At 42.7% G+C, this 12,214-nt stretch overlaps 1 protein-coding gene across 2 annotated transcripts in view; it reads left to right on the top strand.

Annotated features, from left to right (window-relative positions):
• Positions 1–12,214, top strand: part of prex2 (phosphatidylinositol-3,4,5-trisphosphate-dependent Rac exchange factor 2) — a 107,482-nt gene that overhangs the window by 93,739 nt on the left and 1,529 nt on the right. Inside the window, exons 38-42 of one of the 2 annotated variants that reach the window (XR_004634516.1) lie at positions 73–495; positions 605–671; positions 1,958–2,148; positions 7,152–7,254; positions 11,403–11,470. Coding sequence is in view for 1 of the 2 variants with exons in the window: in XM_034706250.1 (XP_034562141.1) it covers positions 605–671; positions 1,958–2,148; positions 7,152–7,254; positions 11,403–11,470 (429 nt within the window). In the remaining variant the exon portion in view is untranslated. The remainder of the gene's footprint in view (positions 1–72; positions 496–604; positions 672–1,957; positions 2,149–7,151; positions 7,255–11,402; positions 11,471–12,214) is intronic. The other variant, XM_034706250.1, reaches the window with a different exon arrangement.

The following is a 12,214-nucleotide window of genomic DNA, read 5'->3' as shown; positions in this document are numbered from 1 at the left end:
TCTGGCAAGAAGTAATGTAGTATGTGATTTTATTACAAGAGGTTTAATGTGCTGTGCTGTCTCTATTTTTAGCACACTGCTGGATTACTGAGATTTGATGGAGTCAGAGACTGCTGAGTTTGCACCAGTAGCCCTCCACCTCAGATGGACTCATTGCGGCATAAGTCCGTCCTCTGAGTCTGCATTAGGGACACCAGTGCAGTGCTGCCCCCAGCGGACAAAGCCGGGAAAATCACCTCCAAATGGGCCGTGCTCCATGAATGAATGAGGCAGTGGCATTTGGAGTGATGCCCAGGACAAGAGATGCTTATTCTGTGTTTCTGCTGAGCTGTGCCCAACTTACTCTCATGATTGATAGTCAGATGTTGGAGCTCCATTATGAGCAGGTGGCCTAGTTTTCCCAGAAAGGCAGCCAATGCTATGATGACCTAATGATGCAGGGAAAGTGACGCCATAGTATGTTCATCAAGCAGCGGAGCCTCTGGATAACAAACAGTTGTGTACTATAGTTAAATAAAGCTTCTGCGGTGTGTCACCTCTTGATAAACACTGTTTGCATCATAACACTCATCAACAGTAACATAACCTGTTGTTTCTTCTTCAGGGCTTTCTACCTGGATCAGTCCAACATGCCGCCCAGCTCTGCCCCCAAAGCTGCCCTCATAGATAAGGTAAGACCAGAGACTTTGATGATAGTCAAAGTGAAAGAAAGAGCTTGCATATGTAGCAAAATACAGAGTCGGCTGACAAAGCAAATTCAAGCAAAAAAAAGCTTCAGCAAATCCCTGGTTTCTTTGTTACATGACCTTGACTCCAGTAGGGTCGACTTAGAAAAGGTGTTAGGAGAAGAAATGGACACAGCTTTTGTTTCACATGAGGAGGCAACACTGAAGTGATTCAAACGTACATTTGTTAAAACAGCCAGTAAAGTGTGACTCTTGTGGTCGAAACATAAACAGTTGACAAAGACAATTGATGAGTCTGCACCTTCTGAGTAATGCAAAACCTTCTGCTGTTGTATCAAAGTGAAGCCATAACACTTTTATATGCCGGCTAGTTTGGACAGGGATATTCAAGAATTCGGCTCCTATAGAAAAGCTATTGTAATTAAGCTCTGAATAACTATATGTGCTTTATAACCTACATTTACCAGCAATACAATACAAAAAACACTTGACACCATGACACAATAAATCATCTAAAAATGTAAAAATAATCAATAATGAATATGATTGTGAGATAGCGTGTCAATGACATTGCCGACCTGCTGTAGTTGGACCCTGATAACATGGAGGTGATGGGAGTCTATCAGGTTACCTTTACTGCAGCCTTTCAGTCCACAGAGTTTCACTTTGGAGAGCTGTCATGTTTTTTATACACTCTGAGGTCCAGAAAGATTTTAGACTGTATGAAACCAGATGGTAAAACAACCCGACTGCTACGTTATTTGTTACCTCAGCAATCCCAGTCTATTGTACAGTTCTTCCAATGTTCCTTTGTTAATGGCGGTCCAATCTAAGGTATAAATATAGCTGAAATCAGGGTCTTCTGTAAACTAGGGTTGAGATGTAACAATGCACACTCACTCTTTCCTCCAAATACGATCACCTCTGCTTCCAATAAATAACAAGGTGAATGCATAAATGTAAAACTTAAGGCCTCATGGTGCTTGGGCCATTTATTTTTTATGCTTTTAAATATTTACAGACCTGGAACATCCTCACACTCCTATGATTGCCTCAAGGAAGCTCTGTTGCTAGTATTCACCCCTTCAGTTGTAAATCTGTGAATCTGCAGCGTTGGCATGATGAGAGTCTACCTGACAGACGACCATAGCCATGTCACACTCTGCAGTTCTACTCTTTGTAGACGTCTCTTGCTCAAAGAAAAACCCTGTCAGGGATTTTCCCCCTCATGTGGACCCGTCACTAACCCCCTTCCTTCTGTTCCCGTCCAGCTGATGCGTCCTCTTAACGCCATGGAGGAGCTGTACCGCCTGATGGAGAGCTTTATCAGTTGTCGCCGCACCGCTGCCTGTCAGTACACCGCCTGTGGGGCTTCTGGAGTGGGGCTGCTCACGGTGGCCTCTGAGCTCTGCTCGCGTCTCGGCGCCACACACATCGTCATGTGCAACAGTGGCGTTCATCGGTGAGTGTGTGGGCAGTGGCACGTATGCTGCGTGTGAACCGCCTCCAGTTAAATGATACCTCCGTGCTTACTGTCTCCTCCTGTTTGACAGCTCAGTTTCACTTTCTCTTTCATCTCTCCTGCATTAACACTCCTCTCACCTTTGCCTCTTCTTCCTGCCTGATTCTGTGCTCCATCTTTTATCCTCCTAACTCTCAACTTCATGAGAACCCTGCCTCCTCTCTTTCGGGTTTTCTATTAATACACATTTTCTGCATTAATTACCTGCAGGATATGCTAGTTAATAGAGTCCATTGTTTCTCAGGCCAGACAAGGAAGCTGTAAGTAGGCACAGCACTCCACACAGGAAGGAAACTGGTCAATTACTTCCACTTTCATTGAATTCTATATATGGTGTCCTAATTCACCTGCTGCGGAGGGCACCGTTCATCAATGCATGAGGACAGAAATATCCTGATCGTTTGTCACCCCTGATCCCCGTCTCCAGCTTTCATCTTTAATCTCTTACTCGTCTCTTTCCCTCCAACCGCCCACCCACCCCTCTGATACCCTCTTCCTTTACCCATGACAGTTTCCATATCTTTGTGCCTCAGTTGCACACACACACACGCACTCACCCACACACACAAACACACACGAGCGCGTTCAAGCGTTCGCTGGATGTGACTGATGGCTGGATAAAGTGCACTGGATGGAGCCGCCTGGTTGCTTGAGCTCTAATAGAAAGTTCCCGTCTGTGCAATGACTGCTGCTACTTTATTAACCCACAGCCTGTGTGTATGTGTGTCTGTGCAATCATACACAGCAGCCACAACTCACCCTGATGGGCAGGCTAAGTGTAGCATGACAGAGAAGGTGACAAGTCCCGCCATATTTAGGATTATTTTGTGAACTTGCTTTCTCCTTTAGTACTTTTTCTCCCTGAGAAGCTGCAGGCTGATGGGATTCACAGGAAGTCTGACGGAAGTATTCAAAATATCAACGTCATTAACTTTTACGGTCAAGGATTTAATGTACAACCCTTTCAACCCTTGCAGAATACAGATGTTATTCACTGTGCTGGTCTGAATGTAAGATGACCCTGATTTAAAGGGGAGCCCTGTTTTTGTGTTTCCAGTGTCTTTTAGATTCAAGTTTCAAATTTAAACTGAAGGGAATGTTTAAATGGCACACTTTTGGGACCTATAGTTAACATTAATACAAAACTAACCTGTAGTTTATTCATTATTAAGCCATGTGTCTCAGTCAGAGCACAACCGTAGCCTATGTGAAGATCTTGCAGCCTCTGAAGACCAGGGTAAGATCCCCTCTGACTGGCATTTTAAGACAGTCTTTTGGGCTCGCCGTCTTCAGAGGTTACACTCTGTGTCTCCATATTTCTTGGATGCTTGACAGTCATTCAATAATTCTGCTGCATTGACAACCATCTTACGATCTGCATCACAAACGTCTCACTTTTTAATAACTTGGCCTACTTTTGAGACTATTTGTTCTGGACTATCTATTTAATTCACGGACACAAGGCGCTCCTTTTTAGCTAAAGGGGTTTATTAACCATCAAACTCAAATTCAGAACTATAAAGTGAGTTTGGTCTCAGAGAGAACAGACATTTGATAACTCTCAAACACATAACTTTCAAATCTATACACTTCAAAGATGTAAACTGTTCAGCTTCAAATACTCTCGCACCAACAAACTGATTCCACACACACCTCATCGCCGTGTTAACGTGACATTTAACAGAAACTTCTGCTTCCCAAATTAAATTACACATCCTCCTCTCTGACTTGTGCTCTTCACCGTATGACAAGTATGAGGTGTTGCTAACTACAATGACCCGCCCCTCCCTGTAGCTGTGATATCAGCTCTGCTATGAACGATAAGACAGGAAGTTAGATGTTTAGCAATTTCTTTTTTGATGTTTACATGTTTTTAATCATACTCATCTATGCTGAACAGAAAAATATTTTAACTGTAGATTATTATATTATTTTTTTAAGTGATATTTTTTTGGCCGTCATTCATTTATTGATAGAGGAAAGGACAGTGGCTAGGGCAGGAAACAAGGAGAGAGTGGGGGAAAGACGTGGGAAAGGGGCCGCAGGCTGGACTCAAACCCAGGTCGCCCACTATATAATAGCGCAATTTAACCGCAACAAATCATTCTTCTTCTAGGCTTAAACGATTTCAGTCAGGAACACTCTCCTCATAGATGTTAACCATTTATTGCTAAATATAAATACAGTTAAGCTTGTTGTTACAGGCTCTGCGTTTTAAGTGCTTCCTGGGTTAACCAAGCAATGACAATGCATTGGGAGTGTACTGCAAATCCCCTGCAAGGGTCAAAACAGACATTTACACCAGAGAGGAGGAGGCTGGGCTGGAGGAGGCATAGCTTAACCCAGCAGCAGCAGAGTGTGGACAGAATAAGTGTAGCAGGGATCAGTGAGAGGGAAGATGTGTTTAAATAGACCGCCTTCTCGTTTGGCATTAGAAACAATGATTCAAACTGCAGCCTGTCAGCTGGTAACAGCTGCGTGAACCCACGCAAAGCTTCATTGAATCAACTGACTCCGATGGAAGCTACACAATCACTGTGTCTCTCCCTCTTTCATCCCCCTGGCAACATGGTTGTGAGTGACAGCTGGCATCAGGTATGACGGGTACACTACCTGTACAGATAAGTGGCGCTGTTACTGTTGAGACAAATACAGACATTTCAAAGTGTAGACCCCTATCATAGGATGATTTTGGGTGCTGGTTTTGCTAAACGGTTAAGTTGCGTGTCCATTTAGGGGGCAGCCTGAGTTCAATTCCAGCCTGCGGCCCCTTTCCCACATAATTCCCTCACTCTCTCTCCCATTTTCCTGCTTTGTCTACTGTCCTATCCTTTCAAAATAAAGGTTGTAAAAGCCCACGCAAAAATGATGATTAGTTTTCTTTTAGATGTCTTTCACTGTAAAATAAATGTCTTGTGTTTTGGGTTGTTACAGCTATGAAAGTAGTCTCCCTGCTCCCTCTCAGTGTCATCATTTTAAACATCAAAACATCAGAAATGAGTCTCTGTAATTCTCATGAAAATGGAGACACACAAACTAAATCTGCTATAATTGGAAAAACTATGAAACTATGGCCGTAGATTAGTAATGTGGAAATTGCATTATCATTGTGGCAGTCTTCTCAGGGAGCTATTGATTGGATTAGTTCACTTGATGGATGAGTTTTAATAATGGTGAAAGCGTGATATTTTCGGGGGCATCAGCAGTTTGTGGTACGCTGCGCTCCTCTTCTCTCCAGATTCTGTCAATCACTCCAAATCGAAAACCGTTAGAGAAGCAGAAGAGGAGTGACAGAAAACCTAATGCACACTTTGAGTTGTAACGTGCTGAAAGGCTTAACATTTCTGTCCTTGTAATATGTCCTCTAAATCACATGTAGGAGTCATTTTTTGACACACATGTAAGGCGAACGTAAGCTCATTCACTCTCTTTGTTTATCTTCTTCAAAAAATCTTTCCCTTTCTTCCCGTCCTCCACTCTCTTTATTCCTCCTCTTTATCAGCTCTGACTTGGCTCAGGAGGAGTGTAAATGGAATATGCGCTGGAACACCATGAAACAGATGGGTGTAAATCACCTCTTACTATCTCACCAGCCCTAATGAGAAGGGAAACCGTGGCAGCCTCAGATTTCCGTGCAGCTCCTTCATCCCGCTCCAGCTGACGAGATATTTAAAGAATCTCAGTGGGTGACTTTTCCCCCCTCTCCTTTAAGCTCAGAATGGGTGCTGAAATACTCTAGGGTGGCCTGTGAGAGGACCTCTTTCCACACATATGGGGGATGATTGTTGAGTTCATTACTTTTATCACTTTTTATTGAAATTACGCAACCAGAGCTCATGGGGACTCTTAAACCTGATCTGGTTGAGTCAAAGTTATAGCTTCTGGCTGCGTTTAGTCCCTCATTGCTACTTTTTTTTTATATGTTTCCTCTTCAGCGAGTGTTAAACCTGACCACGAGGGAGAGGGATATTGAATAAACAGCTCAGATATCTTAGCAGCCTCATGGCAGTCAATGAAAGCGAGCCTGGGAACTCTGGCCGGTTCAACGTTCAGTGAGAAGGCCCTGGATCGATCTACGAGTGCAGCGTCTTATCATAGAAAGGTCACCAGCAGCTTCGACACCTGTCACTGGCTCTCTGAGGATTTATCTACACACTACCGTCTGCCCGTGTGTGAGTGTGTGTATGAAGGTGCCAGGGAGGAAGGTACACTGTGTATACGAGTCTTCTGTAACTAATGAATCCCAGACTGACGCCAACACTACACCTGTATGGCAGTGCGAGTGTACCACCACAGCTACAAGACAGACGCGACTCATCCTCTGAGCTTTTTTTTCTGCTGTCACTGGAAGAATGAATTCTAGTGATGAGAAAACTGGGGAGCTCAGGTACAGTGAGTCCAAGATGAGGTTTAATCCTCTCTTTCTGCAGGGCCCGAAGCTCAGATCGGGAGGTTTGTTATTCTCATGATGCTGCATGATCTCCGGCTGTGGGTAACATTTCAGCTACAGGAGAAATAACTTATTAGAAAGGAGAGAAGTGGAGGTGAGACAGGAGGAATCCGATGGCAGTGACAAGATGTCAGGAAGAGCAAAATGTACGCTGGGAGATTTGATGCAGAGCCAGACATTCTGCCGGGGATTCATCGTGTCTGGATGAAGCCCAGAGTTTGGGGCTTGGCTTGCTTTTGTTTTCTGTTGATGTTTGTCTCCGTCTCAGATCTCGCTTTAGTCTCCATCTGTTGCAAAGATTGCTTTGTTATCATGAAAGCATGTAGAGAATGAGTAAATGTTGAGCCAGAGAAGGTGTATTTTGTCACCACTGATGACTCCCTTGTGCCATATAGAAAAACTGTGCAAACAACATTTATTTCCATGGTGAGAATCTGAGAAACATACAGATGGAGAGTGAATGTTTGACCTTATTTTTTCTCTCTATGAACAGCTGCACTCTGAGTGTGACACTGGAGCAAGCCATCCTGCTGGCCCGAAACCACGGCCTGCCTCCTCGCTGCATCATGCAGGCCACGGATGTCATGAGGAAACAGGTATGTTATTTGTTTTACTCCTGCATATTTGACACGCATACACAATGTCTGTTTAGTTCTAGCCATCTGTTATCACTGCTACAGCCTTGCTGTGTGTTCCCTGCAGTGATATTTACTCTCTGAGCGGGTTTGTGTTCTTGAAAGCACCATGTGAGGCCATTTGAATATATTAAATGCTAAGTATTCCAAAACAAATACAAAAGAATACAACTTTCATCACCTTACTTGATCAGCATGTAGACTGACTTCTATGCAAATGACTCAGGACAGTTTTAGAAAAATACATGGATGTGCACTTAAATTAGTTGCCTCTCTTAAAGCTGCTGTTGGTAGGAATGGTGTAAAATACGTTGCTTTTTTTCTGCTGGGTTTGGAGAAAAGGTCATAATGCACATCGGTACTCATCGGTAAGTGGAGTTGTGTGAGACTGTTGCGAAATCTCTGCGTTTCGCAATGCTTTTGTATGAAGCCATGTTATTAATCCCCTCGTTCCTGTTATCACTGACCAATAATAGCTAATCTCCAATCCTCTGTCATGATTGGTTAAGGGGCGGGCCCTACTACGTCCTCCGATTGGTTGAGTCCAGCACTATCATGACTGCACACGCCGACCTGTGTTGGGGAGCTAAGAGGAAATCTGGTTGGAAGGGATAGTTTTGACATTCGAAGTCCCTTTCTCTGAACAGATTTTTACTCTGTGAATACCAACAGCAGCTTTAAGCTCCCATACAGAACAGACAGTGTAACACTAGCTTAAAAGCTAGCTTAAAAACTGAGCAGCTTATGTCAACATAAGACCCGCTCGGCTAGCAGGGGATGTTACTTGCATCATTGAAACTAGCTAGTTAGTTGAAACCTAACTAACTAACTCAGATCTAAGTAGCTTAGTAACAGCTAGGTTTCTCGTTTGCTAACGTTATTACTAGCAAAGTACCATCAGAGTGAATGTGTTTATCGGCTAGTATGACTTATTACAGGAAGTGATTTTGGGACTCGTAAATTGGCTATCTTTCCATTTGCAATCTACTCTTTCAGCTTTTTCTTTACAAAGCTACCAACACCAAATTTGTGTAATGACGCTAAGTTACAGCAAGGTTTGTGAAGGTTCTCAGTCATCCAGGTTAAAGGTTTTCAAAACTTGATATGAAAAGGGATCTTGATAGAGATTCTTGAAGACGCTTCTTCAGTTCTGAACAGACTGTGACAGAGCTAGAAAATATAAGCATCTAAGAGTCGTCGATAAGCTAATTGTTGTCACGTGGGGGTCGTTAGCAGAGTCGTTGAACCTAGTTCCACATATTTTCCGTCCTGCCAGATCTTAAAAGAGAGCGGGAATACATCAGAACAGAGCCAGTCGAAGTTTACACATTGACTAGAATTGAAACGAGCTCTGGTGCTCTGACGGAGCGGAGATGGAAACAAACACGGATCTGTGGAATTTATCCGTATCTCTTGAATGTCATGAAACTGTTGAGCTAACGGCAAGGATGTTTGCAGATGGTGGCAGAGTCTTAGCATGAGCAACAGGATGCTTACTGCAGAAAAATGTCTGCATTAAAACTCAACGGATGAACTTTATGCATCGTTGGGTCAATCAAATTTGCTAAAAGTGCAATGGAAGTGTGAAGTGAAAACCAGGTATTTCCATACAGCAGTTCTTTTCATGAACTAAAAAGTAAAGGTGGCCTCGGTCAGCATGTTGGACATGTTTGGATCTGTCCCCCGCTAAAAATAATTTGCTCTGCTCCTGTCTCTATTCAAATTTATCGTGCCACTTCCTCTTTTCGCCCTCTATCAGATTTCAATCTTATCAGATATGCATTCACCGCAACCAGGATATGAATCGGACCAAATGGGGCGCTGAAGGAAAAAAAAAAGTAATGAGAATCTGACCAGATTGATTGAGAGTCTGCAGCTTGTTTGTTTGTCTGCATGTCTCTTTGGGGTCAAGGGAAGAAAGTCCCATTACTTTCTCAGCGCGTTCATGTTTTCAACCCTGCACAAGGCTCCAGCTACGACCAGATGTGGGAGCCCATGTCTCAGACTCTCATTAGAAGTTCAGTGAGTGGTGGTTGTATTGCTGTTTGCAGTAGGAGAAGAGGTTAGTGGAGGGGCTGAGATCCTGAGGGAGGAGAGGCATTTAATTTCTACACTCGGAGGACTGGGCTGCCAGCCAGGAGGATGCAACCCTGTGTGTTGTGTGACCTTGAGTAATACTGTATGTGGCTAAAGAGAAAAACAACCTCTTCTGAAGGATGTGGTTTGTTGTGATGGAATATGAAATGGTGCAGGTATGTAAATGTGAGTTTTGTCTCATTTATCTTGTTTATGTCCGTTAATGCAGAACTTTCTGTATGCTGTGGTCGTTTCATTCATCAACGTCTTTCATTGGTCATTTTCTGTTTTCTTACGTCATCATTGCCCTAGAAACTACTGAGAGGAGATTTATAAGTCCAGATAGAGATTTATGACTGTTTTTAAAATGTGATATATTTTACTTCAGAGCGAGAGAAGTCATGATCAAAACAGCTCAAATGGAATAAACTTGATACAACACACTGAATCAAAATGTTCCCCTTGTATTATTTATTCCTCTTTTCATTGACATTATGCCAGTTAAACCTGAGAGGAATGTGAAGTTTCAGTTTTATCTGCAGGTGCATCATTAGTAACTCAATCAGCTGCCAGGTTCTGGTCATTAAGTAATGTAGAAATGAGTAAAACATGTGAAAGATCATAGTTACTACACCAAATACATGCAGCTGTTGAATGCAGAAGTTTGTCTTCATCGATCTCTGCATGTTAATAGTTGAACATATTTGCCCTTGCACTCCTATATTAACATTTCTTTCTATCTACTTTGTATATTTACCCAGACTACAGCTGTAAAACGGGTTTGTTTTGGCTACTTTTTGCTAACTCATCTAATCTACTCTAGTTGCCGTGTCCTCTAGGGACATTAGGGGGCATCTCTGTCTGGGTGCATCAGAATGAATGGCCGTGATAGGCGTCAAATAATTGCTGATGCTATCCTGCTATCTGGATGTGTCTCGTGGCAGACAGTACGATGTCAAACGGCAGGGAGGTCAGCTAATGCACTTTTGGACTGTCGCTCTCTCTCTGCTTTAACAGGAGATGCTGATGACCTCTTGGGGATAATGATTTGATGTGTTTTTTTGCCTGCGTGTGTGCGTCACACAGGGAGAGAGGGTGCATTTGTGAGTGCAGGTGTTGGTGTGTCTAAACTGAGAGTCCTAGCTGCCTTCATCTTCGTGTTCTAAAGTTGTGGATTTGCCGACTCCGTGCAAAGCCAGCAGACTTCAGGACAATAGAAAAAGGCAGGCATATTCCTGACTTGGTATAATCTAATTCTGGAACTTACAGGGATTATTCATCTTATAAATGCTATAGTACATACTTTTATTTTCTTACAACATTATTCTGCATTATTTATTCTGCAAACTAAGTTGAAAGAATTCTCACGTTGGACAGCACACAACAGAGAAAGCTTAATTTCAGGATCTTATTGTGCAACATATGAAAACTACTTTATAAGAAGCAATATTCACAAAGCTGTTTGGACAGGATTAAACCTTAGAATCAATGAAAACAAAAAATGCGCTCTGATCAAGATGGTATCCAATCATAGCTCATTTGTGGATCTAAATTCATTTTAAAACAAATGCTCTTTGTGTTTGTGAATCCTCGTTTAGCTCTCCTCTCAAGGGGCGTAGTCAGGAATTCTGGGCCTCATGAAAAAACATCACAGCACAAGCAAACAAATGACCCATAAAATGAAACATTCACAACCCAGAAACTCAGAAACATCTGCAGCCATGTTTTTAGTCATATTTAGTTAAACAGATTATACCATATTCAGGTTTCGTAGGGGGAGAGGGGCCTCAGAAAGAGTTAAGCATAAAGTTATTTTTATAGCCAATGCTACTTTACTTTTGAAAGTTGTATCTTAGAGAGAAAAACAATTCTAACAAAAAATATAATTTCAGGCACAACGAGGGCCCAGCCTCTACTGTGGCCTTGGGGCAACCTTTCTCCCTGCCTTGTTCCTCTCAGCTGCTGATTTATGGTTGTTAAAATTCATCTTGTTCCATGATATTATGAATTTTTGATGAGTGTTTGTCTTCCAGGGTGCAAGAGTTCAAAATTCTGCCAAGAATCTGGGTGTGAGGGATCGAACGCCATCATCAGTACCAAGGTATAACCAGTCACATCATGTTCTTGTGGGAAAACATCACCAGAATAATTGAAAAGATCTGAGCAAGTTTTGTGTTTTAGCTCATTAACTTCAAACTACATACATCACAATACTGCTGGCTTAATTTCAAATGATTTCCCCCTTCCAGGCACGCACTTTGTTTTGATGAACTTCACTTAGTCATTAAATCAATCCTCCAGGTAGCATGAACTTGTCTTTCATTTTAGAAATGTTATCAATAGCAGCGCAGATGCTCATACACAGTATGAATAGATGCGTATTAAAATGTCAGTCTTGGTGTAGCTACTCTAACTCAGCTTTTTCAGTATGCATGTGTTTCTGCATTGTCGTGGGCCTGCATACGTGCTTTTTGTGTAGGACTGTGGCCAAATGGTTCCATTAGAAGGGAGCTCCCTGCACTCGATGGCCCAGAGCTGAGGACAAGGACTGCCTCAGCCATTTGGCTCTGACATATAGGCTTCTGTGTGACAGGCAGCCCTCTTGAACCTTTTAGTAAAATTGACAAATACAATTAAGGAGCGGGATGATTAGTGTTGAGACATTGTGGTCGGAGAGCAGAATCACTACACTCCCAGTTGGTTTATGCCATAATTGTTGCAGTGTGAGTGAGTGCTGCAGAATATGGATGTGTGCTTTGGGGATCATGCTGCTTTTGTGATGAGTAGATGAAAGGGACAGTCAGATTTTAGTGTGAATTTACCCTGCAGCCATGTGATGTGAAGC

This window comes from Notolabrus celidotus, chromosome 17 (genome assembly GCF_009762535.1).
Source record: "Notolabrus celidotus isolate fNotCel1 chromosome 17, fNotCel1.pri, whole genome shotgun sequence".
Taxonomy (NCBI): Eukaryota; Metazoa; Chordata; class Actinopteri; order Labriformes; family Labridae; genus Notolabrus; species Notolabrus celidotus.
The sequence above is the reverse complement of the archived record's forward strand: the minus strand, read 5'-3'. Positions and strand labels throughout refer to the sequence as shown.